The 27,880-nt window shown below is 54.7% G+C and overlaps 1 protein-coding gene across 1 annotated transcript in view; it reads right to left on the bottom strand.

Moving 5' to 3' along the window:
* The window catches only part of LOC132805843 (nck-associated protein 1-like), a 165,090-nt gene that overhangs the window by 75,228 nt on the left and 61,982 nt on the right, over positions 1-27,880 (bottom strand). The window contains exons 10-15 of the mRNA XM_060821150.1: positions 18,701-18,757; positions 15,405-15,501; positions 14,518-14,627; positions 13,493-13,625; positions 8,820-8,901; positions 6,151-6,209 (exon numbers count right to left, since the gene is read on the bottom strand). Coding sequence (XP_060677133.1) covers positions 6,151-6,209; positions 8,820-8,901; positions 13,493-13,625; positions 14,518-14,627; positions 15,405-15,501; positions 18,701-18,757 — 538 coding nt within the window. The remainder of the gene's footprint in view (positions 1-6,150; positions 6,210-8,819; positions 8,902-13,492; positions 13,626-14,517; positions 14,628-15,404; positions 15,502-18,700; positions 18,758-27,880) is intronic.

Here is a 27,880-nt window from a genome sequence, read left to right as displayed (position 1 = left end):
AGGGTCAGTGCTAAGGGAGCGCCGCACTGTCGGAGGGTCAGTACTGAGGGAGTGTCGCACTGTCGGAGGGTCAGTACTGAGGGAGTGGGCACTGTCGGAGGGTCAGTGCTGAGGGAGTGTTCCCCTGTGAGAGGGTCAGTGCTGAGGGAGTGCCGCACTGTCGGAGGATCAGTGCTGAGGGAGTGCCGCACTGTCAGAGGGTCAGTGCTGAGGGAGTGCCGCACTGTCGGAGGGTCAGTGCTGAGGGAGTGCTCCCCTGTCGGAATGTCAGTGCTGAGGGAGTGCCGCACTGTCGGAGGATCAGTGCTGAAGGAATGCTGCACTGTCGGAGGGTCAGTGCTGAGGGAGTGCCGCACTGTCGGAGGGTCAGTGCTGAGGGAGTGCTCCCCTGTCGGAGGGTCAGTGCTGAGGGAGTGCCGCACTGTCGTAGGGTCAGTGCTGAGGGAGTGTCACACTGTCGGAGGGTCAGTGCTGAGGGAATGCCGCACTGTCGGAGGGTCAGTACTGAGGGAGTGCCGCACTGTTGGAGGATCAGTGCTGAGGGAGTGCCGCGCTGGCAGAGGGTCAGTGTTAAGGGAGTGCCGCACTGTCGGAGGGTCAGTACTGAGGGAGTGTCGCACTATCGGAGGGTCAGTACTGAGGGAGTGGGCACTGTCGAAGGGTCAGTGCTGAGGGAGTGCTCCCCTGTGAGAGGGTCAGTGCTGAGGGAGTGCCGCACTGTCGGAGGGTCAGTGCTGAGGGAGTGCCGCACTGTCGGAGGGTCAGTGCTGTGGGAGTGCTGCACTGTCGGAGGGTCAGTGCTGAGGGAGTGCCGCACTGTCGGAGGGTCAGTACTGAGGGAGTGGGCACTGTCGGAGGGTCAGTGCTGAGGGAGTGCTCCCCTGTCGGAGGGTCAGTGCTGAGGGAGTGCCGCACTGTCGGAGGATCAGTGCTGAAGGAATGCTGCACTGTCGGAGGGTCAGTGCTGAGGGAGTGCCGCACTGTCGGAGGGTCAGTACTGAGGGAGTGCCGCACTGTCGGAGGGTCACAACTGAGGGAGAGGGCACTGTCGGAGGGTCAGTGCTGAGGGAGTGCTGCACTGTCGTAGGGTCAGTACTGAGGGAGTGCTGCACTGTCGGAGGGACAGTGCTGAGGGGGTGCTTCACTGTCGGAGGGTCAGTGCTGAGGGAGTGTCGCACTGTCGGAGGGTCAGTACTGAGGGAGTGCTGCACTGTCGGAGGGTCAGTACTGAGGGAGTGGGCACTGTTGGAGGGTCAGTGCTGAGAGAGTGCCGCACTGTCGGTGGGTCAGTACTGAGGGAGTGCCACGCTGTCAGAGGGTCAGTGCTGAGGGAGTGCTGCACTGTCGGAGGGTCAGTGCTGAGGGAGTGCCGCGCTGTCGGAGGGTCAGTGCTGAGGGAGTGCTGCACTGTCAGAGGGTCAGTGCTGAGGGAGTGCCGCACTGTCAGAGGGTCAGTGCTGAGGGAGTGCCGCACTGTCGGAGGGTCAGTGCTGAGGGAGTGCCGCACTGTCAGAGAGTCTGTGCTGAGCGAGTGCCGCACTGTCAGAGGGTCAGTGCTAAGGGAGCGCCGCACTGTCGGAGGGTCAGTACTGAGGGAGTGTCGCACTGTTGGAGGGTCAGTACTGAGGGGGTGCCGCACTGTCGTAGGGTCAGTGCTGAGGGAGTGTCACACTGTCGGACGGTCAGTGCTGAGGGAATGCCGCACTGTCGGAGGGTCAGTACTGAGGGAGTGCCGCACTGTTGGAGGATCAGTGCTGAGGGAGTGCAGCGCTGGCAGAGGGTCAGTGCTAAGGGAGCGCCGCACTGTCGGAGGGTCAGTACTGAGGGAGTGTCGCACTGTCGGAGGGTCAGTACTGAGGGAGTGGGCACTGTCGGAGGGTCAGTGCTGAGGGAGTGCTCCCCTGTGAGAGGGTCAGTGCTGAGGGAGTGCTGCACTGTCGGAGGGTCAGTGCTGAAGGAGTGCCGCGCTGTCGGAGGGTCAGTGCTGAGGGAGTGCTGCACTGTCAGAGGGTCAGTGCTGAGGGAGTGCCGCACTGTCAGAGGGTCAGTGCTGAGGGAGTGTCGCACTGTCGGAGGGTCAGTACTGAGGGAGTGCTGCACTGTCGGAGGGACAGTGCTGAGGGAATGCCGCACTGTTGGAGGGTCAGTACTGAGGGGGTGCTTCACTGTCGTAGGGTCAGTGCTGAGGGAGTGTCACACTGTCGGACGGTCAGTGCTGAGGGAATGCCGCACTGTCGGAGGGTCAGTACTGAGGGAGTGCCGCACTGTTGGAGGATCAGTGCTGAGGGAGTGCAGCGCTGGCAGAGGGTCAGTGCTAAGGGAGCGCCGCACTGTCAGAGGGTCAGTACTGAGGGAGTGTCGCACTGTCGGAGGGTCAGTACTGAGGGAGTGGGCACTGTCGGAGGGTCAGTGCTGAGGGAGTGCTCCCCTGTGAGAGGGTCAGTGCTGAGGGAGTGCCGCACTGTCGGAGGATCAGTGCTGAGGGAGTGCCGCACTGTCAGAGGGTCAGTGCTGAGGGAGTGCTCCCCTGTCGGAGGGTCAGTGCTGAGGGAGTGCTCCCCTGTCGGAGGGTCAGTGCTGAGGGAGTGCCGCACTGTCGGAGGATCAGTGCTGAAGGAATGCTGCACTGTCGGAGGGTCAGTGCTGAGGGAGTGCCGCACTGTCGGAGGGTCAGTGCTGAGGGAGTGCTCCCCTGTCGGAGGGTCAGTGCTGAGGGAGTGCCGCACTGTCGTAGGGTCAGTGCTGAGGGAGTGTCACACTGTCGGAGGGTCAGTGCTGAGGGAATGCCGCACTGTCGGAGGGTCAGTACTGAGGGAGTGCCGCACTGTTGGAGGATCAGTGCTGAGGGAGTGCCGCGCTGGCAGAGGGTCAGTGTTAAGGGAGTGCCGCACTGTCGGAGGGTCAGTACTGAGGGAGTGTCGCACTATCGGAGGGTCAGTACTGAGGGAGTGGGCACTGTCGGAGGGTCAGTGCTGAGGGAGTGCTCCCCTGTGAGAGGGTCAGTGCTGAGGGAGTGCCGCACTGTCGGAGGGTCAGTGCTGAGGGAGTGCTGCACTGTTGGAGGGTCAGTGCTGAGGGAGTGCCGCACTGTCGGAGGGTCAGTACTGAGGGAGTGGGCACTGTAGGAGGGTCAGTGCTGAGGGAGTGCTCCCCTGTCGGAGGGTCAGTGCTGAGGGAGTGCCGCACTGTCGGAGGGTCAGTGCTGAGGGAGTGCCGCACTGTCGGAGGGTCAGTACTGAGGGAGTGGGCACTGTCGGAGGGTCAGTGCTGAGGGAGTGCTGCACTGTCGTAGGGTCAGTACTGAGGGAGTGCTGCACTGTCGGAGGGACAGTGCTGAGGGGGTGCTTCACTGTCGGAGGGTCAGTGCTGAGGGAGTGTCGCACTGTCGGAGGGTCAGTACTGAGGGAGTGCTGCACTGTCGGAGGGACAGTGCTGAGGGAATGCCGCACTGTTGGAGGGTCAGTACTGAGGGGGTGCTTCACTGTCGTAGGGTCAGTGCTGAGGGAGTGTCACACTGTCGGACGGTCAGTGCTGAGGGAATGCCGCACTGTCGGAGGGTCAGTACTGAGGGAGTGCCGCACTGTTGGAGGATCAGTGCTGAGGGAGTGCAGCGCTGGCAGAGGGTCAGTGCTAAGGGAGCGCCGCACTGTCGGAGGGTCAGTACTGAGGGAGTGTCGCACTGTCGGAGGGTCAGTACTGAGGGAGTGGGCACTGTCGGAGGGTCAGTGCTGAGGGAGTGCTCCCCTGTGAGAGGGTCAGTGCTGAGGGAGTGCTCCCCTGTGAGAGGGTCAGTGCTGAGGGAGTGCCGCACTGTCGGAGGATCAGTGCTGATGGAGTGCCGCACTGTCAGAGGGTCAGTGCTGAGGGAGTGCCGCACTGTCGGAGGGTCAGTGCTGAGGGAGTGCTCCCCTGTCGGAGGGTCAGTGCTGAGGGAGTGCCGCACTGTCGGAGGATCAGTGCTGAAGGAATGCTGCACTGTCGGAGGGTCAGTGCTGAGGGAGTGCCGCACTGTCGGAGGGTCAGTGCTGAGGGAGTGCTCCCCTGTCGGAGGGTCAGTGCTGAGGGAGTGCCGCACTGTCGAAGGGTCAGTGCTTAGGGAGTGTCACACTGTCGGAGGGTCAGTGCTGAGGGAATGCCGCACTGTCGGAGGGTCAGTGCTGAGGGAGTGGGCACTGTCGGAGGGTCAGTGCTGAGGGAGTGCTCCCCTGTCGGAGGGTCAGTGCTGAGGGAGTGCCGCACTGTCGTAGGGTCAGTGCTGAGGGAGTGTCACACTGTCGGAGGGTCAGTGCTGAGGGAATGCCGCACTGTCGGAGGGTCAGTACTGAGGGAGTGCCGCACTGTTGGAGGATCAGTGCTGAGGGAGTGCCGCGCTGGCAGAGGGTCAGTGTTAAGGGAGTGCCGCACTGTCGGAGGGTCAGTGCTGAGGGAGTGCCGCACTGTCAGAGGGTCAGTGCTGTGGGAGTGCTGCACTGTCGGAGGGTCAGTGCTGAGGGAGTGCCGCACTGTCGGAGGGTCAGTACTGAGGGAGTGGGCACTGTCGGAGGGTCAGTGCTGAGGGAGTACTCCCCTGTCGGAGGGTCAGTGCTGAGGGAGTGCCGCACTGTCGGAGGATCAGTGCTGAAGGAATGCTGCACTGTCGGAGGGTCAGTGCTGAGGGAGTGCCGCACTGTCGGAGGGTCAGTACTGAGGGAGTGCCGCACTGTCGGAGGGTCAGTACTGAGGGAGTGGGCACTGTCGGAGGGTCAGTGCTGAGGGAGTGCTGCACTGTCGTAGGGTCAGTACTGAGGGAGTGCTGCACTGTCGGAGGGACAGTGCTGAGGGGGTGCTTCACTGTTGGAGGGTCAGTACTGAGGGAGTGCCGCACTGTCGGAGGGTCAGTGCTGAGGGAGTGCCGCACTCTCGGAGGGTCAGTACTGAGGGGGTGCTTCACTGTTGGAGGGTCAGTGCTGAGGGAGTGCCGCACTGTCGGAGGGTCAGTACTGAGGGAGTGCTGCACTGTTGTAGGGTCAGTATTGAGGGAGTGTCGCTCTGTCGGAGGGTCAGTACTGAGGGCGTGGGCACTGTCGGAGGGTCAGTGCTGAGGGTGTGGGCACTGTCGGAGGGTCAGTGCTGAGAGAGTGCCACACTGTCGGAGGGTCAGTGCTGAGGGAGTGCCGCACTGTCGGAGGGTCAGTGCTGAGAGAGTGCCACACTGTCGGAGGGTCAGTGCTGAGGGGGTGCTTCACTGTCGGAGGGTCAGTGCTGAGGGAATGCCGCACTGTCGGAGGGTCAGTACTGAGGGGGTGCTTCACTGTCGGAGGGTCAGTGCTGAGGGAGTGATGCACTGTCGGAGGGTCAGTGCTGAGGGAGTGCTGCACTGTCGGAGGATCAGTGCTGAGGGAGTGCTGCACTGTCGGAGGGTCAGTGCTGAGGGAGTGCCGCACTGTCGGAGGGTCAGTGTTGAGGGGTGGGCACTGTCGGAGGGTCAGTGCTGAGGGAGTGCCGCACTGTCAGAGGGTCAGTGCTGAGGGAGTGCCACACTGTCGGAGGGTCAGTGCTGAGGGAGTGCCGCACTGTCGGAGGGTCAGTGTTGAGGGGTGGGCACTGTCGGAGGGTCAGTGCTGAGGGAGTGCCGCACTGTCGGAGGGTCAGTGCTGAGGGAGTGCCGCACTGTCGGAGGGTCAGTACTGAGGGAGTGCCACACTGTCGGAGGGTCAGTGCTGAGGGAGTGCCACACTGTCGGAGGGTCAGTGCTGAGGGAGTGCCGCACTGTCCCCCTGTGTACTGGACTGACATTGACCCGAGTGAACATGTGTCAACCCAGTTTTCTGGCTGTGGCGAAGTTCCTGGCTTTCGGCACAAGCTGTGTGCTATTTGCCTGCTCTGTTTAGTACTAGACAACAGTGGTTATATTTCAGACAGCCTGCCATGAGTTTGCTCCATCGTGTGATTGTGAAGGAAATAGGCTGTGTTCTTTCTCAGGAGGCTCTTCAACTCCTGGAACAGCCACTACCTCAACACAACTGCACCCTTCAGTCAACAACCCTCTCCTGATACTGTCACCAAGCACATCACTTTGTAAACCATTCTACCCCTATTATTGCCCCTGAGCAATGTGCCCGCTGTGCCCTCTGTCATACCATCGGAGGGCTATTCCTGTCAGATCCTTACCTGGAGCCGAAACCAATCCAGTCGGAATCCTTTGAAATTAAATTCCTCTCCATTTTCAACTGCAAATCATTAAACAGGGACAAAGAAAGTGAATCTTTGTTAGAGCAACAACGCCTCTTGTCCAGCTTCAAGTTTCTCCCCCTCAACTCCCCTCCCCCCTGACCCTGGTCATGAAGAGAACATAAAACTGCAACAGCTGAAGGGTTAGGTTAATGTTGGAATCAAATAAACCTGCCGCGCTGAACGAGGCCATTTGGCCCATCACCTGTGTGCGTGCCAGTCGGCCATTTGGAGTTTCTTCCACTGTCCGACTGTGAGACGCGAGCTCCATCGGCCTCAGCTGTTCCAACCCCTGTCACAGTGGGGTCCAAAAAATGGACGAGTGTGAGTCTTCGCCTGCTCCTGTTCTGGATCCATTCAATGATTCTGTCTGACCACATCTGGAGTATTGTGTGCAGTTGGTGGGTGGCACGGTGGCACAGTGGTTAGCACGGCTGCCTCACAGCGCCAGAGACCCGGGTTCAATTCCTGACTCAGGCGACTGACTGTGTGGAGTTTGCACATTCTCCCCGTGTCTGCGTGGGTTTCCTCCAGGTGCTCCGGTTTCCTCCCACAGTCCAAAGATGTGCAGGTTAAGTGAATTGGCCATGCTAAATTGCCGGTAAATGTAGGGGTATGGGTGGGTTGCACTTTGGCGGGTCGGTGTGGACTTGTTGGGCCGAAGGGCCTGTTTCCACACTGTAAGTCTACTCTAATCTAGATATTTTGGTCGCCATACTATAGGAAGGATGTGGAGGCACTGGAACGGGTGCAGAGGAGGTTTACCAGGATGTTGCCTGGCATGGTTGGACGATCGTATGAGGAAAGGCTGAGGCACTTGGGCCTGTTCTCATTGGAGAAAAGAAGGTTTGGGGAGATTTGATAGAGGTGTACAAGATGATTAGGGGTTTAGATAGGGTTGACACTGAGAACCTTTTTCCACGTATGGAGTCAGCTATTACGAGGGGGCATAGCTTTAAATTAAGGGGTGGTAGGTATAGGACAGATGTTAGGGGTAGATTCTTTACTCAGCGGGTTGTGAGTTCATGGAATGCCCTACCAGTAACAGTGGTGGACTCTCCCTTTTTATGGGCATTTAAACGGGCATTGGATAGGCATATGGAGGATAGTGGGCTAGTGTAGGTTAGGTGGGCTTGGGTTGGCACAACATAGAGGGCTGAAGGGCCTGTACTGCGCTGTATTTTTCTATGTTCTATGTTCTATGACCCAGGAGCAGGATTGGAGCACAAAGCAACACCCCCACCCCGCAACCGTTTTTGAAAAGAAACCCCCTGAGAGGATCCAAAATGCCAATCCGAATGAGAAGCAGGCCATTCGGCCCCTCCAGCCTGCTCCAGCCTCCAGTAAGCTCATGGCTGATTTCTTGGCGCTCTTCACTCCTGCCATTCCCAGAACCCCCTTGACTTTCCTTGTGAATCAAGTGTCTATTACCGTTTGCTCCAGGAGGTGATAGGGAGGTGGTAGTCCCACTGGACTGGTAATCCAGAGCTGCTTCACTCATGTCCTAGGGACAATGTTTGGAATCCCACCGTGACATTTGAATTCAATGAAAAGGTAGCCTAACATTGACTATGCCAGAGAAACCCATCCGGGAAGGAAATCTGCTGTCCTTGCTTGGTCTGGGCCGACACGGGACTCCAAAGCAATGGGCAATAATGTTGGCAGTAATAACTCAGGAAGCCTGACTGGAAAGGGATATGATTTATTGTTGAACACCAAAATACTGCTCATGGCTCGTTCCAGCCCAAGACAGACATCCCTGGGTTTACTGTTGTTTTAATCTCATATCCAGAGTTGCTGTTACACACAACTTTCCCACCACCAAATCCCTCTGACCTTTTTTATTGGTTCTTAACTATTATCCAGTGAATCACCCATGTGGCCAATTAGATATTATGAACAATACAAGCTGTCAAAGATGAGGGGGAAGGAGGGAGAGAGGGGCTGAATCAAAGTGGGGTTGGAGGGAGGAATAAAGTATTGTTCCGTCCCACCTCCCCATCTCCCCCCTGCCACATGATGCCCAGCCCTGCCTAAGGGCATTGATGGATCCCCTGTTCTCCCAGTGGGTCTGATTTAGAAAGGGCTCAGGTGATGAGTTCCAGATGGACAGATCATTGCCTGTTACCACGGGAACACATACTCAATGAGCTCCATGAGGAGATGAATCAGTCATGCCCCATGGAGGGGTTAGACACTGGTCCAAACAGTCATGGTCACATCCCGTGAATGAAGAAGATAAATCAGTCAATGACCACGCCTCTCTTGGTGCGGGGGGGGTGGGGGGAGAGGGTGACAGAATTACAAAGATCTGAGGAGAAAGTTCTCTTCATCTTGGTCTGAAAGGGCAGATCCTTATTTTCGAACACCCCCTTCTTCTGCGTTCTACTCTCTCCCACATGGGGAGACCTCCTCTCAGCATCGACCCTGCCACGTCCCCTCAGCATCTTCTACGTTTCAATCAGATCACCTCTCATTCTCCCAAACATCTCTGGGCACAGGTCCGACGTTTCCTCAGAAGGCAATCGCGTTCCCTCCCCACCCGTGCCCTGGATACCAGCCAAGTGAAGACAGAGCTGTCTGCTTTGTCCCCAACTTTGAAAGCTTACCTTGTTTGATATTCAGCGACGTCATACTGTTCACAAAGGATGACATAATCACAGACTCTTCCTCAGGACAAACAGAGAGGTTCTGAAAGGATGCAGGCAAAAATATTTCCAGTCAGCTCCTCTGCGCCACATGTGGGAGGAAGCTATTCAGTCGAGAACATTGTATAAATAGCACATTTCTTTTCATTCTTTTTGTTATGCCCAGAGCAGAGAGCTCTTAAATTGCTTTTCAAGTTGTGCTATCTTGTTTAAACTCTCGCCTTTCCGATCGGACTCTTGTGGAGTTTCAAACTAGCTGCCAACCGACTGCTTCCGGAAAGTTCCAAGATAAAAGGGACTGCTTCACCATCTCCTGGAGTGGCATACTCCTTGCGTTGGGTAAGCCAACAGATGTTTCTATCCAGCTGTCCAGGATCCCCATTCACACCCTGTCCTAATGACACCTCCGACAAAACACAATGGGTTTTGATGAAGAGCATCAAGCCTCCTGTGTGGTTAAGTCTGAAACCCCACTCACATGTCTGAGGCTGTTAGTTTGTTTGAATCACACACTGTTTCCCTTCTTTCGCCACAACTGCTTGCAACACCAGAAGAGCAGTCAGCTCCAGGATGACCCACTCTCCTGGAGCTGAGCTTCTGGGACTGAAAGCTCATACTGGATTCGCTAATTCACATGAAATAATTCTGATGTGTTTTGCCTGAAATCATTTCTTTCTCAGATGCCTGTGTGTGAGAACGGGTGTGATCAGCCATGCCCCCCTGGGTTTTCAATGCTGCAGTGAACCCGAATTTGCTTTAATCCTGAAGCTTTTGTGGTGAGCTCCTTTGAAATTGGAATCCCTGCAGTGTGGAAGCAGACCATTCAGCCCATCGAGTCAATACCGACCACCCCCGCCACCCCCAAAAGGCGATCCATCCACCCTGACCCGATCCCAGCATTCCCCATGGCGAATGCACACTATGGAGTAATTTCCCGTGCACTTTGGATTGTGGGAGGAAACTGGAGGAACCCCACGCAGACTCGGGGAGAATGTGCAAACTCCACACAGACAGTCACCCGAGGCTGGAATCGAACCTGGGTCCCTGGCGCGGTGAGGCAGCAGCGCTAACCACCATGCCACCGTGGACTTGGGTACAGGATCCTCCCTCCTGCAGATGTAATCACACTGTCCAACCACATTCCTCACCTGATCCTAGTCCCACTGATCCTGAAGGTAGTCACTATTCATTCAGGGCAGCAAGGTGGCTCAATGGTTGGCACTGCTGCCTCACAATGTCAAGGACACAGGTTCAATTCCAACCACTAGGTGACTGCCTGTGTGGAGTTTGCACATTCTCCCCGTGGTTGCGTGGGTTTCCTCCGGGTGCTCCGGTTTCCTCCCACAGTCCAAAGATGTGAGGTTAGGGTGGATTAGCCAGGCTAAATTGTCCCATAGTGCATATTAGGGTGGATTGGCGTTGCTAAATTATCTCATAATGTCCCGGGATGTGCAGGTTAGGGTGGATTGGCCATGCTAAATTGTCCCATAATGCCCCAGGGATGTGCAGGTTAGGATGGATTGGCCGTACTAAATTGTCCCATAGTGCCCCAGGGATGTGCAGGTTTGGGTGGATTGGCCATGCTAAATTGTCCCATAGTGCCCAGGGATGTGCAGATTAGGGTGGATTGGCCGTGCTAAATTGTCCCATAGTGCCCAGGGATGTGCAAGTTAGGGTGAATTGGTCATGCTAAATTTTCATAGTGCTCTGGGATGTGCAGGTCAGGGTGGATTGGCCAAGATAAATTGTCCCATAGTGCCCCAGGGATGTGAAGGTTAGGGTGGATTGGCCATGCTAAATTGTCCCATAGTGCCCAGGGATGCGCAAGTTAAGGTGGATTGGCCATGCTAAATTGTCCCATAGTGCCCAGGGATGTGCATATTAGGGTGGATTGGCCGTGCTAAATTGTCCCATAGTGCCCAGGGATGTGCAGGTTAGGGTGAATTGGTCATGCTAAATTTTCATAGTGCTCTGGGATGTGCAGGTCAGGGTGGATTGGCCAAGATAAATTGTCCCATAGTGCCCCAGGGATGTGAAGGTTAGGGTGGGTTGGCCATGCTAAATTGTCCCATAGTGTTCAGGGATGTGCAGGTTAGGGTGGATTGGCCATGCTAACTTGTCATATAGTGCCCAGGGATGTACAGGTTAGGGTGGATTGGCTGTGCTAAATTGTCTCATAGTGTCCAGGGACGTGCAGGTTAGGGTGGATTGGCCAAGATAAATTGTCCCATAGTGTCCAGGGATGTGCAGGTTAGGGTGGATTGGCCATGCTAAATTGTCATATAGTGTTCAGGGATGTGCAGGTTAGGGTGGATTGGCCGTGCTAAATTGTCCCATAGTGCCCAGGGATGTGCAGGTTAGGGTGGATTGGCCAAGATAAATTGTCCCATAGTGTCCAGGGATGTGCAGGTTAGGGTGGATTGGCCATGCTAAATTGTCATATAGTGTTCAGGGATGTGCAGGTTAGGGTGGATTGGCCATGCTAAATTGTCCCATAGTGCCCCAGGGATGTGAAGGTTAGGGTGGATTGGCCATGCTAAATTGTCCCATAGTGTCCAGGGATGTGCAGGTTAGGGTGGATTGGCCATGCTAATTTGTCCCATAGTGCCCAGGGATGTACAGGTTAGGGTGGATTGGCCATGCTAAATTGTCCCATAATGCCCAGGGATGTGCAGGTTAGGGTGGATTGGCCATGCTAAATTGTCCCATAGTGTCCAGGGATGTGCAGGTTAGGGTGGATTGGCCATGCTAATTTGTCCCATAGTGCCCAGGGATGTACAGGTTAGGGTGGATTGGCCATGCTAAATTGTCCCATAATGCCCAGGGATGTGCAGGTTAGGGTGGATTGGCCATGCTAAATTGTCCCATAGTGTCCAGGGAGGTCAGGGTGGAAGGTGTTGGTAAAGTGGATGAACTGGTCAAACTCCTTGTGGGAGCACGAGGCAGCACCGATACAGAGGAAAAGTTGGGGGTGGTGTTAGTGTAGCTGCGGAAGATGGACTGTTCCACATATCCTACGAAGAGGCCCTCAAAGCCCTCTGCTTCTTCCTTTCCCGCTGTACCAACCAGTACCCTTCCACTGACACCCTCCTTCGACTGACTGAACTCGTCCTCACCCTGAACAACTTCTCTTTCCAATCCTCCCACTTCCTCCAAAAATTCACCTGGACCGTCTCAGACTCCTCCCTCCCCTTCCTAGACCTCTCCATTTCTATCTCGGGCGACAGAATCAACACAGACATTTACTACAAACCGACTGACTCCCACAGCTACCTGGCTTACGCCTCCTCCCACCCTGCCTCCTGTAAAAATGCCATCCCATATTCCCAATTCGTTCTGCTCCCAGGAGGACCAGTTCCAACACCGCACAGCCCAGATGGCCTCCTTCTTCAAGGACCGCAGATTCCCCCCAGACGTGATCGACGATGCCCTCCACCGCATCTCCTCCACTTCCCGCTCCTCCACCCTTGAGCCCCGCCCCTCCAACCGCCACCAGGACAGAACCCCACTGGTTCTCACCTACCACCCCACCAACCTCCGCATACAACGTATCATCCGCCGTCATTTCCGCCACCTCCAAACGGACCCCACCACCAAGGATATATTTCCCTCCCCTCCCCTATCAGCGTTCCGCAAGGACCACTCCCTTCGTGACTCCCTCGTCAGGTCCACACCCCCCACCAACCCAACCTCCACTCCCGGCACCTTCCCCTGCAACCGCAGGAAATGTAAAACATGCGCCCACACCTCCTCCCTTACTTCTCTCCAAGGCCCCAAGGGATCCTTCCATATCCGCCACAAGTTCACCTGTACCTCCACACACATCGTCTATTGCATCCGCTGCACCCGATGTGGCCTCCTCTACATTGGGGAGACGGGCCGCTTACTTGCGGAATGCTTCAGAGAACACCTCAGGGACGCCCGGACCAACCAACCCAACCACCCCGTGGCTCAACACTTTAACTCTCCCTCCCACTCCACCGAGGACATGCAGGTCCTTGGACTCCTCCATCGCCAGACCATAACAACACGACGGCTGGAGGAGGAGCGCCTCATCTTCCGCCTGGGAACCCTCCAACCACAAGGAATGAACTCAGATTTCTCCAGCTTCCTCATTTCCCCTCCCCCCACCTTGTCTCAGTCGATTCCCTTGAACTCAGCACCGCCCTCCTAACCTGCAATCTTCTTCCTGACCTCTCCGCCCCCACCCCACTCCAGCCTATCACCCTCACCTTGACCTCCTTCCACCTATCACATTTCCATCGCCCCTCCCCCAAGTCCCTCCTCCCTACCTTTTACCTTAGCCTGCTGGACACACTTTCCTCATTCCTGAAGAAGGGCTCTGGCCCGAAACGTCAACTCTCCTGCTCCTTGGATGCTGCCTGACCTGCTGCGCTTTTCCAGCAACACATTTTCAGCTCATGCTAAATTGCCCCATAGTGTCCAGGGATGGGCAGGTTCTGGCAGTTTGGCCAGGGGTAAATGTAGAATAAGAGGGTATGGGAATGGGTGTGTGTGGGGATTACTCTTCCGAGGGTCGGTGTGGACGTGTTGGGCCGAAGGGCCTGTTACCACAGTCTCGGGATTCTATTCTATGATTATCCTCTGTGAACCCTTCCTTTTGATGCATTTACCTGAATTGTTTCATTGAGAACAACTGCATCGAAATGGGCCAGATACAGGACAAAGTAACGTTGAATTATCTTCTTGTACTTGTGGAGCAGCCCTCGCAGTTCCTCCATCACAAACATCAACTCGGCGACATTACTGAAACAGAAGCAACTTTGTGGTAATCAGCAAGCCCTCTCCTTAATCCCAGGGCATTGGGGCTGCTCACCAGAGTTGCCAAATTGGCACCGAATCAGCTTTCGGTCACAGCCCCACTGTGATCCCACTGCAGTGAGTTTAAGAGTGTGCTTGCGTCCAGTCGTGGACCCCACATTCTCGGGAGGATGTGAAGGCATGTGAAGGAGAGAGGGCAGGAGCGATTTACAACAACGGTTCCAGGAGCGTTCGAGGACCTTGGGTCTTCTCTCCTGGCGACAGAAGAAGGCTGTGAGGGAGAGCTGATTGTGGCTTTCAAAGTCACCAGCGCGGGCCGGAAAGCAGAGGCCGGGAGAAACTGTGCCTGCTCATTAGAGCGCAGGTCCAATGGAGACATTCAAGAGGGGACTGGACGGTGAGTGAGGATAGAAATGGGGTTGTAGGGGATACGCGGACAGGGCAGGAGATAAGGGGGATAGAACGCAACTGGATAGTATAACCAGTGGACTCAATGGCCTCCTCCTGCACCGTTGTCATGTAACGCTTCTGTGAAGGGTCACCAGACTGAACCCTGGCCTGGTCGGCTTGTCTGAGGGGGAGACTGGGCCTGCAGAGTGAGAGACAATTTTGCCGTAGAGAGGTACGGACATCCTGACAGGGCTTGGCAGTGGAGACAGGGGAAGGATAATACCCCACTCCCCCACCCCAGCTGTCAGGGTAATGGAGTAACAGAAGGTTTTGAAATGAGGGGATATCGTCTCAGGAAAAGTGGGTGTCCCTTCAAGACTGGGATGAAGAGGGACAATGCCACCCGAAGGGAATTTTTGAAACCCCATCCCCCACCCCAACCGTAGATTGGGGCCATAGATGTTCCGCCATTGATTACTGCCTTCACCTGTCCACGTAGTCTTCCGGACTCTTGGTTTTGGTGATGTTTTCGGCGTGACGTACGAGCCAAGAAATCTCATCGCGGGAAAAGGACAGAGCCATGAAGACGAAGAGGATCTGGACGGAAGAGAGAAAGAGCTTTGGAAAACTCCCAGTTAGCTTGGCTGGTAACAGTGGCCTTTGACACAACGTCTGGGGTGGGGACGGGGGCGGAGGGGGAAAGCAAGCCTCTCGATCCCCTCACAGGCCTGGGCTCACCTTCTCGAGGTGGGTGGGCAAGGGCAGTGAGACAATCATCACTCCTCGGTATTAAGCGACGCTTCCTGTTGGATCATCAAGCACAGAGGGTGCTCAGGTGAACCAGTGATACGACTGGAGCTAAATAGCCTGGTGCCTGTCAGCCCTTCGGCTTGCCTGATGGATAACGGGGGAGGGTGCCCAGTGCCCGCCCAACAATGCCCAAATCCCGTGGCTGGGCAATGCCAGTGGGATCAGGCGCCAGGTTTGGCAGCATGCTCACTGATACAGCACAGCTCCATAGGAACTCACTCCTGAGTCCCAGTGAAGGAACAAATCCCATCCAACGCAATGACCAGGACGCCCGGGGAGCCATCTTCACTGAGAAAGCCGAGTGTCGGGTCCCATACCAGGCCTGGAGTGGGCAATGATTAGGGTTGACACGCTGATGCAGTATTGAGGGAGCACTGCGCTGCCTGAGGGGCAATCCATCATTCAACACTATCAGGGTTCAATGCAGGTATTGACTGGGGTAGGCCAGGCCAGGGGTGGGGTGTGGGGGTGAAACTCTGGGCCCAGTTTGCACCATCCCTCCTCTGACGATGACAACAGCGCCTCGTACAAACGCGCATAAAATCCGAGCGGGGGCTCTATTACCTTGGGTCCCAGCAGGCCAGGTTCTTCGGCGAGGATGATGCTGAGTTCCTTCACCGTGCTCCTCAGGAAGAGACGCCTCTCTCTGTGTAAGCTCCCACTAGACAAACAGCACAAGTCAGTGGGCCCTGTTCACTCCCACCCACATTCCCCCCAAGCCAAGATGGAAGCCAATGCTCATTAGAGCCACAGCTCAGTCAGGACGCCAACTTCCGCCCCCAATTCCACCGCCTGCCGGGCGAGGGCACCACTGCGTGGGATCGCCACAGCGTAACGCAATGGTTGGGAATGCCATTGAACTGCACCCAGCAAAGCTGGTTTTCCCTGGATTACAGTATTCGTGGCAATGTGGTGAATCCCGAGGCTAAGACCATTTGAGAAAGTCTGCTGCAGAGTCAGGGATATTTTGACAGGAACTTTAAAAGCTTTAGGCAGCTTCAAATGGCGTATGGTGATTTATAGAGTGATGTTCATAAAAAAAATCATAGAATCCTGACAGTGTGGATTCAGCCCACACTGACCCTCCCAAGAGTACCCCACCCAGACCCATTCCCCTACTGTGTTGCTCTACATTTCTCCCTGACCATTCCACCCTAACCTGCACATCCCTGGGCACTATGGGACAATTTAGCATGGCCAATCCACCCTAACCTGCACATCCCTGGGCACTATGGGACAATTTAGCATGGCCAATCCACCCTAACCTGCACATCCCTGGGCACTATGGGACAATTTACACGGCCAATCCACCCTAACCTGCACATCCCTGGGCACTATGGGACAATTTAGCATGGCCAATCCACCCTAACCTGCACATCCCTGGGCACTATGGGACAATTTAGCATGGCCAATCCACCCTAACCTGCACATCCCTGGGCACTATGGGACAATTTAGCATGGCCAATCCACCCTAACCTGCACATCCCTGGGCACTATGGGACAATTTAGCATGGCCAATCCACCCTAACCTGCACATCCCTGGGCACTATGGGACAATTTAGCATGGCCAATCCACCCTAACCTGCACATCCCTGGGCACTATGAGACAATTTAGCACGGCCAATCCACCCTAACCTGCACATCCTTGGGCACTATGGGACAATTTAGCACGGCCAATCCGCCCTAACCTGCACATCCCTGGGCACTATGGGACAATTTAGCACGGCCAATCCACCCTAACCTGCACATCCTTGGGCACTATGGGACAATTTAGCATGGCCAATCCACCCTAACCTGCACATCCCTGGGCACTATGGGACAATTTACACGGCCAATCCACCCTAACCTGCACATCCCTGGGCACTATGGGACAATTTAGCATGGCCAATCCACCCTAACCTGCACATCCCTGGGCACTATGGGACAATTTAGCATGGCCAATCCACCCTAACCTGCACATCCCTGGGCACTATGGGACAATTTAGCATGGCCAATCCACACTAACCCGCACATCCCTGGGCACTATGGGACAATTTAGCATGGCCAATCCACCCTAACCTGCACATCCCTGGGCACTATGGGACAATTTAGCATGGCCAATCCACCCTAACCTGCACATCCCTGGGCACTATGGGACAATTTAGCATGGCCAATCCACCCTAACCTGCACATCCCTGGGCACTATGGGACAATTTAGCATGGCCAATCCACCCTAACCTGCACATCCCTGGGCACTATGGGACAATTTAGCATGGCCAATCCACCCTAACCTGCACATCCCTGGGCACTATGGGACAATTTAGCATGGCCAATCCACCCTAACCCGCACATCCCTGGGCGCTATGGGACAATTTAGCACGGCCAATCCACCCTAACCTGCACATCCCTGGGCACTATGGGACAATTTAGCACGGCCAATCCGCCCTAACCTGCACATCCCTGGGCACTATGGGACAATTTAGCACGGCCAATCCACCCTAACCTGCACATCCTTGGGCACTATGGGACAATTTAGCACGGCCAATCCACCCTAACCTGCACATCCTTGGGCACTATGGGACAATTTAGCATGGCCAATCCACCCTGACCTGCACATCCCTGGGCACTATGGGACAATTTAGCATGGCCAATCCACCCTAACCTGCACATCCCTGGGCACTATGGGACAATTTAGCATGGCCAATCCACCCTAACCTGCACATCCCTGGGCACTATGGGACAATTTACACGGCCAATCCACCCTAACCTGCACATCCCTGGGCACTATGGGACAATTTAGCATGGCCAATCCACCCTGACCTGCACATCCCTGGGCACTATGGGACAACGTTGTTGTGTTTCTGTTCGCTGAGCTGGGAATTTGTGTTGCAGACGTTTCGTCCCCTGTCTAGGTGACATCCTCAGTGCTTGGGAGCCTCATGTGAAGCGCTTCTGTGATCTTTCCTCCGGCATTTATAGTGGTATAAAGCGAACAGAACCACAACAACGAGCACCTGAGCAACAAATCTTATCACAAACTTTGAACTGTGGGACAACTTAACATGAGCTGAAAAAGTGTTGCTGGAAAAGCGCAGCAGGTCAGGCAGTAGCAAAGGAGCAGGCCCTTCGGCCCACCATGTCTGTGCTGACCATGATACTATTCTAAGCTAATCCCATCTGCCTGCACACGGTCCATATCCCACAATTCTCTGCCTGTTCATGTGTCTGTGTAAATGCCTGTTCAATGTTGCTATTGTATCGGGTTTTACCACCTCCCCCCGGCAGCGTGATGCAGACACCTACCACCCACTGAGTAAAAAACGTTCCTCCTTTACACTCTCCCCCTCTCACCATAAACCTACTCCCCCTAGGTTTGACATTCCCACCCTGGGAAAGAGACTCCGACTACCCACCCTATCCGTGACCCTGATAATTGTATATCCTTCGATCAGACCGCCCTTCAGTCTCCGACGCTCTAGTGAAAACAATCCAGGTTTATCCAATCTCTCCTGATAGCTGATACCCTCCAATCCAGGTAACATCCTGGTAAACCCCTTCCGCATCCTCTCCAAAACTTCCACATCCTTCCTATAGTGTGGGGACCAGAACTGCACACAACATTCCAAATGTGGCCTCACTAATGTTTTATACAGCTGTAACCTGACCTGCCACCTTGTATACTCAGTGCCCTGCCTGATGAAGGTAAACATGCTGTATTGCCCTCTTTACCACCTTACCCACGTGTGCTGCCCCTTCCAGGGAGGTATGGGCTTGTACCCCAAGATCCCTCCGGATATCAATGCTCCCAAGAGTCCTGCCCTTTACTCTATACTTTGTGCATGTACGTTTGAGCTCCCAGAATGCATCATTGTATTTGTTACCTTTTCAAAGTGGCTTCTTCCCGACATTCCTTCAGGTCAGCGACGCGCTTACTGTATCTGAGAGAACAGAGGGCCCGATCACACCACTAACCACAGCACCACGCAGGGGGACAGCGAGAGAAACCACAGCTCAGGGAAAGGGACCCAGCAACATTCTAACGGGGTTAGATACAGAGTAAAGCTCTCTCTACACTGTCCCCCCCATCACACACTCCCAGGACAGGGACAGCACGGGGTTAGATACAGAGTGAAGCTCTCTCTACACTGTCCCCCCATCAAACACTCCCAGGACAGGGACAGCACGGGGTTAGATACAGAGTAAAGCTCCCTCTGCACTGTCCCCCTCATCAAACACTCCCAGGGACAGGGACAGCACGGGGTTAGATACAGAGTAAAGCTCTCTCTACACTGTCCCCCCATCAAACACTCCCAGGACAGGGACAGCACGGGGTTAGATACAGAGTAAAGCTCCCTCTACACTGTCCCCCCATCAAACACACCCAGGACAGGAACAGCACAGGATTATATACAGAGTAAAGCTCCCTCTACACTGTCCTCCATCAAACACTTCCAGGACAGCGACAGCACGGGGTTAGACACAGAGTAAAGCACCCTCTACACTGTCCCCCCCATCAAACACTCCCAGGACAGGGACAGCACAGGGTTAGATACAGAGTAAAGCTCCCTCTACACTGACCCCATCAAACATTCCCAGGACAGGGACAGCACGGGGTTAGATACAGAGTAAAGCTCCCTCTACACTGTCCCCCATCAAACACTCCCAGGGACAGGGATAGCACGGGGTTAGATACCGAGTAAAGCTCCCTCTACACTGACCCCCATCAAACACTCCCAGGGACAGGGATAGCACGGGGTTAGATACAGAGTAAAGCTCACTCTACACTGTCCCCCCATCAAACACTCCCAGCACAGGGACAGCACGGGGTTAGATACAGAGTAAAGCTCCCTCTACACTGTCCCACATCAAACATTCCCAGGACAGGGACAGCACAGGGTTAGCGACAGAGTAAAGCTCCCTCTACACTGTCCCCCATCAAACACTCCCAGGACAGCGACAGCACAGGGTTAGATACAGAGTAAAGCTCCCTCTACACTGTTCCCCCATCAAACACTCCCAGGACAGGGACAGCACGGGGCTAGATACAGTGTAAAGCTCTCTCTACACTCTCTCCCATCAAACACTCCCAGGACAGGGACAGCACGGGGTTAGATACAGAGTAAAGCTCCCTCTACACTGTCCCCCATCGAACACTCCCAGGACAGCGACAGCACGGGGTTAGATACAGAGTAAAGCTCACTCTACACTGTCCCCCCATCAAACACTCCCAGGACAGGGACAGCACGGGGTTAGATACAGAGTAAAGCTCCCTCTACACTGTTCCCCAACAAACACTCCCAGGGACAGGGACAGCACGGGGTTAGATACAGAGTAAAGCTCCCTCTACAGTGTCCCACATCAAACATTCCCAGGACAGGGACAGCACAGGGTTAGCGACAGAGTAAAGCTCCCTCTACACTGTTCCCCATCAAACACTCCCAGGACAGCGACAGCACAGGGTTAGATACAGAGTAAAGCTCCCTCTACACTGTTCCCCCATCAAACACTCCCAGGACAGGGACAGCATGGAGTGAGATACAGAGGAAAGCTCCCTCTACACTGTCCCCCATCAAACACTCCCAGGACAGGGACAGCACGGGGTTAGATACAGAGTAAAGCTCCGTCTACACTGTCCCCCATCAAACACTCCCAGGACAGGGACAGCACGGGGTTAGATACAGAGTAAAGCTCCCTCTACACTGTCCCCCCATCAAACACTCCCAGGACCGGGACAGCACGGGGTTAGATACAGAGTAAAGCTCCCTCTACACTGTCCCCCCCCATCAAACTCTCCCAGGACAGCGACAGCACGGTGTTAGATACAGAGTAAAGCTCCCTCTACACTGTCCCCCATCAAACACTCCCAGGACAGGGACAGCACGGGGTTAGATACAGAGTAAAGCTCCCTCTACACTGTCCCCCATCAAACACTCCCAGGACAGGGACAGCACGGGGTTAGATACAGAGTAAAGCTCCCTCTACACTGTCCCCCATCGAACACTCCCAGGACAGCGACAGCACGGGGTTAGATACAGAGTAAAGCTCACTCTACACTGTCCCCCATCAAACACTCCCAGGACAGGGACAGCACGGGGTCGATACAGAGTAAAGCTCTCTCTACACTGTCCCCCATCAAACACTCCCAGCACAGGGACAGCACGGGGTTAGATACAGAGTAAAGCTCCCTCTACACTGTCCCCCCATCAAACACTCCCAGGACAGGGACAGCACGGGGTTAGATACAGAGTAAAGCGCCCTCTACACTGTCCCCATCAAACACTCCCAGGGACAGGGACAGCACGGGGTTAGATACAGAGTAAAGCTTCCTCTACACTGTCCCCCCATCAAACACTCCCAGCACAGGGACAGCACGGGGTAGATACCGAGTAAAGCTTCCTCTACACTGTCCCCCCATCAAACACTCCCAGCACAGGGACAGCACGGGGTTAGATACAGAGTAAAGCTCCCTCTACACTGTCCCACATCAAACATTCCCAGGACAGGGACAGCACAGGGTTAGCGACAGAGTAAAGCTCCCTCTACACTGTCCCCCATCAAACACTCCCAGGACAGCGACAGCACGGTGTTAGATACAGAGTAAAGCTCCCTCTACACTGTCCCCCATCAAACACTCCCAGGACAGGGACAGCACGGGGTTAGATACAGAGTAAAGCTCCCTCTACACTGTCCCCCATCAAACACTCCCAGGACAGGGACAGCACGGGGTTAGATACAGAGTAAAGCTCCCTCTACACTGTCCCCCATCGAACACTCCCAGGACAGCGACAGCATGGGGTTAGATACAGAGTAAAGCTCACTCTACACTGTCCCCCATCAAACAATCCCAGGACAGGGACAGCACGGGGTCGATACAGAGTAAAGCTCTCTCTACACTGTCCCCCATCAAACACTCCCAGGACAGGGACAGCACGGGGTTAGATACAGAGTAAAGCGCCCTCTACACTGTCCCCATCAAACACTCCCAGGGACAGGGACAGCACGGGGTTAGATACAGAGTAAAGCTTCCTCTACACTGTCCCCCCATCAAACACTCCCAGCACAGGGACAGCACGGGGTAGATACCGAGTAAAGCTTCCTCTACACTGTCCCCCCATCAAACACTCCCAGCACAGGGACAGCACGGGGTTAGATACAGAGTAAAGCTCCCTCTACACTGTCCCACATCAAACATTCCCAGGACAGGGACAGCACAGGGTTAGCGACAGAGTAAAGCTCCCTCTACACTGTCCCCCATCAAACACTCCCAGGACAGCGACAGCACAGGGTTAGATACAGAGTAAAGCTCCCTCTACACTGTTCCCCCATCAAACACTCCCAGGACAGGGACAGCATGGAGTAAGATACAGAGGAAAGCTCCCTCTACACTGTTCCCCATCAAACACTCCCAGGACAGCGACAGCACAGGGTTAGATGCAGAGTAAAGCTCCCTCTACACTGTCCCCCATCAAACACTCCCAGGACAGGGACAGCACGGGGTTAGATACAGAGTAAAGCGCCCTCTACACTGTCCCCATCAAACACTCCCAGGGACAGGGACAGCACGGGGTTAGATACAGAGTAAAGCTTCCTCTACACTGTCCCCCCATCAAACACTCCCAGCACAGGGACAGCACGGGGTAGATACCGAGTAAAGCTTCCTCTACACTGTCCCCCCATCAAACACTCCCAGCACAGGGACAGCACGGGGTTAGATACAGAGTAAAGCTCCCTCTACACTGTCCCCCATCAAACACTCCCAGGACAGGGACAGCACAGGGTTAGCGACAGAGTAAAGCTCCCTCTACACTGTCCCCCATCAAACACTCCCAGGACAGCGACAGCACAGGGTTAGATACAGAGTAAAGCTCCCTCTACACTGTTCCCCCATCAAACACTCCCAGGACAGGGACAGCATGGAGTAAGATACAGAGGAAAGCTCCCTCTACACTGTTCCCCCATCAAACACTCCCAGGACAGCGACAGCACAGGGTTAGATGCAGAGTAAAGCTCCCTCTACACTGTCCCCCATCAAACACTTCCAGGACAGGGGCAGCACGGGGCTAGATACGGAGTAAAGCTTCCTCTACACTGTCCCCCATCAAACACTCCCAGGACAGCGACAGCACGGGGTTAGATACAGAGTAAAGCTCCCTCTACACTGTCCCCATCAAACACTCCCAGGACAGGGACAGCACGGGGTTAGATACAGAGTAAAGCTCCCTCTACACTGTCCCCCCATCAAACACTCCCAGGACAGGGACAGCACGGGGTTAGATACAGAGTAAAGCTCACTCTACACTGTCCCCCATCAAACACTCCCAGGACAGGGACAGCACGGGGTTAGATACAGAGTAAAGCTCTCTCTACACTGTCCCCCCATCAAACACTCCCAGGGACAGGGACAGCACGGGGTTAGATACAGAGTAAAGCTCCCTCTACACTGTCCCACATCAAACATTCCCAGGACAGGGACAGCACAGGGTTAGCTACAGAGTAAAGCTTCCTCTACACTGACCCCATCAAACACTCCCAGGACAGGGACAGCACGGGGTTAGATACAGAGTAAAGCTCACTCTACACTGTCCCACATCAAACATTCCCAGGACAGGGACAGCACAGGGTTAGCTACAGAGTAAAGCTCCCTCTACACTGTCCCCCATCAAACACTCCCAGGAGAGGGACAGCATGGGGTTAGATACAGAGTAAAGCTCCCTCTACACTGTCCCCATCAAATACTCCCAGGACAGGGACAGCACAGGTTAGATACAGAGCAAAGCTCCCTCTACACTGTCCCCATCAAACACTCCCAGGGACAGGGACAGCACGGGGTTAGGTACAGAGTAAAGCTTCCTCTACACTGTCCCCCATCAAACACTCCCAGGACAGCGACAGCATGGGGTTAGATACAGAGTAAAGCTCCCTCTACACTGTCCCCCATCAAACACTCCCAGGACAGGGACAGCACGGGGTTAGATACAGAGTAAAGCTTCCTCTACATTGTCCCCATAAAACACTCCCAGGACAGGGACAGCACGGGGTAGATACAGAGTAAAGCTCCCTCTACACTGTCCCCCCATCAAACACTCCCAGCACAGGGACAGCACGGTGTTAGATACAGAGTAAAGCTCCCTCTACACTGACCCCCATCAAACACGCGCAGGACAGGACAGTATGGGGTTAGATACAGAGTAAAGCTCCCTCTACACTGTCCCCCCATCAAACACTCCCAGCACAGGGACAGCACGGGGTTAGATACATAGTAAAGCTCCCTCTACATTGTCTCCCTATCAAACACTCCCAGCACAGGGACAGCACGGGGTTAGATACAGAGTAAAGCTCCCTCTACACTGTCTCCCCATCAAACACTCCCAGGACAGGCACAGCACGGGGTTAGATACAGAGTAAAGCTCTCTCTACACTGCCCCATAAAACACTCCCAGGACAGGCACAGCACGGGGTTAGATACAGAGTAAAGCTCCCTCTACACTGCCCCATAAAACACTCCCAGGACAGGCACAGCACGGGGTTAGATACAGAGTAAAGCTCCCTCTACACTGACCCCCATCAAACACTCCCAGGACAGCGACAGCACGGTGTGAGATACAGAGTAAAGCTCCCTCTACACTGACCCCCATCAAACACTCCCAGGACAGGGACAGCATGGGGTTAGATACAGAGTAAAGCTCCCTCTACACTGTCCCCCCCATCAAACACTCCCAGGGACAGGGATAGCACGGGGTTAGATACAGAGTAAAGCTCTCTCTACACTGCCCCATAAAACACTCCCAGGACAGGGAGAGCACGGGGTTAGATACAGAGTAAAGCTCCCTCTACACTGTCTCCCCATCAAACACACCCAGGACAGGGACAGCATGGAGTTAGATACAGAGTAAAGCTCCCTCTACACTGTGCCCCCATCAAACACTCCCAGGACAGGGACAGCATGGAGTTAGATACAGAGTAAAGCTCCCTCTACACTGTCTCCCCATCAAACACACCCAGGACAGGGACAGCATGGAGTTAGATACAGAGTAAAGCTCCCTCTACACTGTCCCCCATCAAACACTCCCAGGACAGGGACAGCACGGGGTTAGATACAGAGTAAAGCTCCCTCTACACTGTCCCCATCAAACCCTCCCAGGACAGGAGAGCACGGGGTTAGATACAGAGTAAAGCTCCCTCTACACTGTCCCCCATCAAACACTCCCCAGGACAGGGACAGCACAGGGTTAGATACAGAGTAAAGCTCCCTCTACACTGTCACCCCCATCAAACACTCCCAGTGACAGGGACAGCACGGGGTTAGATACAGAGTAAAGCTCCCTCTACACTGTCCCCCATCAAACACTCCCAGGGACAGGGACAGCACGGGGTTAGATACAGAGTAAAGCTCCCTCTACACTGTTCCCCCATCAAACACTCCCAGGACAGGGACAGCACGGGGTTAGATACAGAGTAAAGCTCCCTCTACACTGTCCCCCATCGAACACTCCCAGGACAGGGACAGCACGGGGTTAGATACAGAGTAAAGCTCCCTCTACACTGTTCCCCCATCAAACACTCCCAGGACAGGGACAGCACGGGCTTAGATACAGAGTAAAGCTCCCTCTACACTGTCCCCCATCGAACACTCCCAGGACAGGGACAGCACGGGGTTAGATACAGAGTAAAGCTCCCTCTACACTGTCCCCCATCAAACACTCCCAGGACAGGGACAGCATGGAGTTAGATACAGAGTAAAGCTCCCTCTACACTGTCCTCCCATCAAACACTCCCAGGGACAGGGACAGCACAGGGTTAGATACAGAGTAAAGCTCCCTCTACACCGTCCCCCCATCAAACACTCCCAGGACAGGGACAGCACGGGGTTAGATACAGAGTAAAGCTCCCTCTACACTGTTCCCCATCAAACACTCCCAGGACAGGGACAGCACGGGGTTAGATACAGAGTAAAGCTCCCTCTACACTGTTCCCCCATCAAACACTCCCAGGACAGGGACAGCACGGGGTTAGATACAGAGTAAAGCTTCCTCTACACTGTCCCCCATCGAACACTCCCAGGACAGGGACAGCACGGGGTTAGATACAGAGTAAAGCTCCCTCTACACTGTCCCCCATCAAACACTCCCAGGACAGGGACAGCATGGAGTTAGATACAGAGTAAAGCTCCCTCTACACTGTCCTCCCATCAAACACTCCCAGGGACAGGGACAGCACAGGGTTAGATACAGAGTAAAGCTCCCTCTACACCGTCCCCCCATCAAACACTCCCAGGACAGGGACAGCACGGGGTTAGATACAGAGTAAAGCTCCCTCTACACTCTCCCCCCCAATCAAACACTCCCAGGACAGGGAGAGCACGGGGTTAGGTACAGAGTAAAGCTCCCTCTACACTGTCCCCCATCAAACACTCCCAGGACAGGGACAGCACGGGGTTAGATACAGAGTAAAGCTCCCTCTTCACTGTCCCCATCAAACACTCCCAGGACAGGGACAGCACGGTGTTCGATACAGAGTAAAGCTCCCTCTACACTGACCCCCATCAAACACTCCCAGGACAGGGACAGCATGGAGTTAGATACAGAGTAAAGCTCCCTCTACACTGTCCCCCATCAAACACTCCCAGGACAGGGACAGCACGGGGTTAGATACAGAGTAAAGCTCCCTCTACACTGTCCCCCATCAAACACTCCCAGGATAGGCACAGCATGGAGTTAGATACAGAGTAAAGCTCCCTCTACACTGTCTCCCCATCAAACACTCCCAGGACAGCGACAGCACGGGGTTAGATACAGAGTAAAGCTCCCTCTACACTGTCCCCCATCAAACACTCCCAGGGACAGGGACAGCATGGAGTTAGATACAGAGTAAAGCTCCCTCTACACTGTCTCCCCATCAAACACTCCCAGGGACAGGGACAGCATGGAGTTAGATACAGAGTAAAGCTCCCTCTACACTGTCTCCCCATCAAACACTCCCAGGGACAGGGACAGCACGGGGTTAGATACAGAGTAAAGCTCTCTCTACACTGTCCCCCCATCAAACACTCCCAGGACAGGGACAGCACGGGGTTAGATACAGAGTAAAGCTCCCTCTACACTGTCCCCCCATCAAACATACCCAGGACAGGGACAGCATGGAGTTAGATACAGAGTAAAGCTCCCTCTACACTGTCTCCCCATCAAACACTCCCCAGGACAGGAACAGCATGGAGTTAGATACAGAGTAAAGCTCCCTCTACACTGTCTCCCCATCAAACACTCCCAGGGACAGGGACAGCACGGGGTTAGATACAGAGTAAAGCTCCCTCTACACTGTCCCCCCATCAAACATACCCAGGACAGGGACAGCATGGAGTTAGATACAGAGTAAAGCTCCCTCTACACTGTCCCCCCCATCAAACACTCCCAGGACAGGGATAGCACGGGGTTAGATACAGAGTAAAGCTCCCTCTACACTGTCCCCATCAAACCCTCCCAGGACAGGGAGAGCACGGGGTTAGATACAGAGTAAAGCTCCCTCTACACTGTTCCCCATCAAACACTCCCAGGACAGGGACAGCACGGGGTTAGATACAGAGTAAAGCTCCCTCTACACTGTTCCCCCATCAAACACTCCCAGGACAGGGACAGCACGGGGTTAGATACAGAGTAAAGCTCCCTCTACACTGTTCCCCATCAAACACTCCCAGGACAGGGACAGCACGGTGTTAGATACAGAGTAAAGCTCCCTCTACACTGTCCCCCCACATCAAACACTCCCAGGACAGGGACAGCACGGGGTTAGATACAGAGTAAAGCTCCCTCTACACTGTCCCCCCATCAAACACTCCCAGGACAGGGATAGCACGGGGTTAGATACAGAGTAAAGCTCCCTCTACACTGTCCCCATCAAACCCTCCCAGGACAGGGAGAGCACGGGGTTAGATACAGAGTAAAGCTCCCTCTACACTGTTCCCCATCAAACACTCCCAGGACAGGGACAGCACGGTGTTAGATACAGAGTAAAGCTCCCTCTACACTGTCCCCCCCATCAAACACTCCCAGGACAGGGACAGCACG

The sequence above is a fragment of the Hemiscyllium ocellatum genome, chromosome X (genome assembly GCF_020745735.1).
Source record: "Hemiscyllium ocellatum isolate sHemOce1 chromosome X, sHemOce1.pat.X.cur, whole genome shotgun sequence".
Lineage (NCBI taxonomy): Eukaryota > Metazoa > Chordata > Chondrichthyes > Orectolobiformes > Hemiscylliidae > Hemiscyllium > Hemiscyllium ocellatum.
The sequence above is the reverse complement of the archived record's forward strand: the minus strand, read 5'-3'. Positions and strand labels throughout refer to the sequence as shown.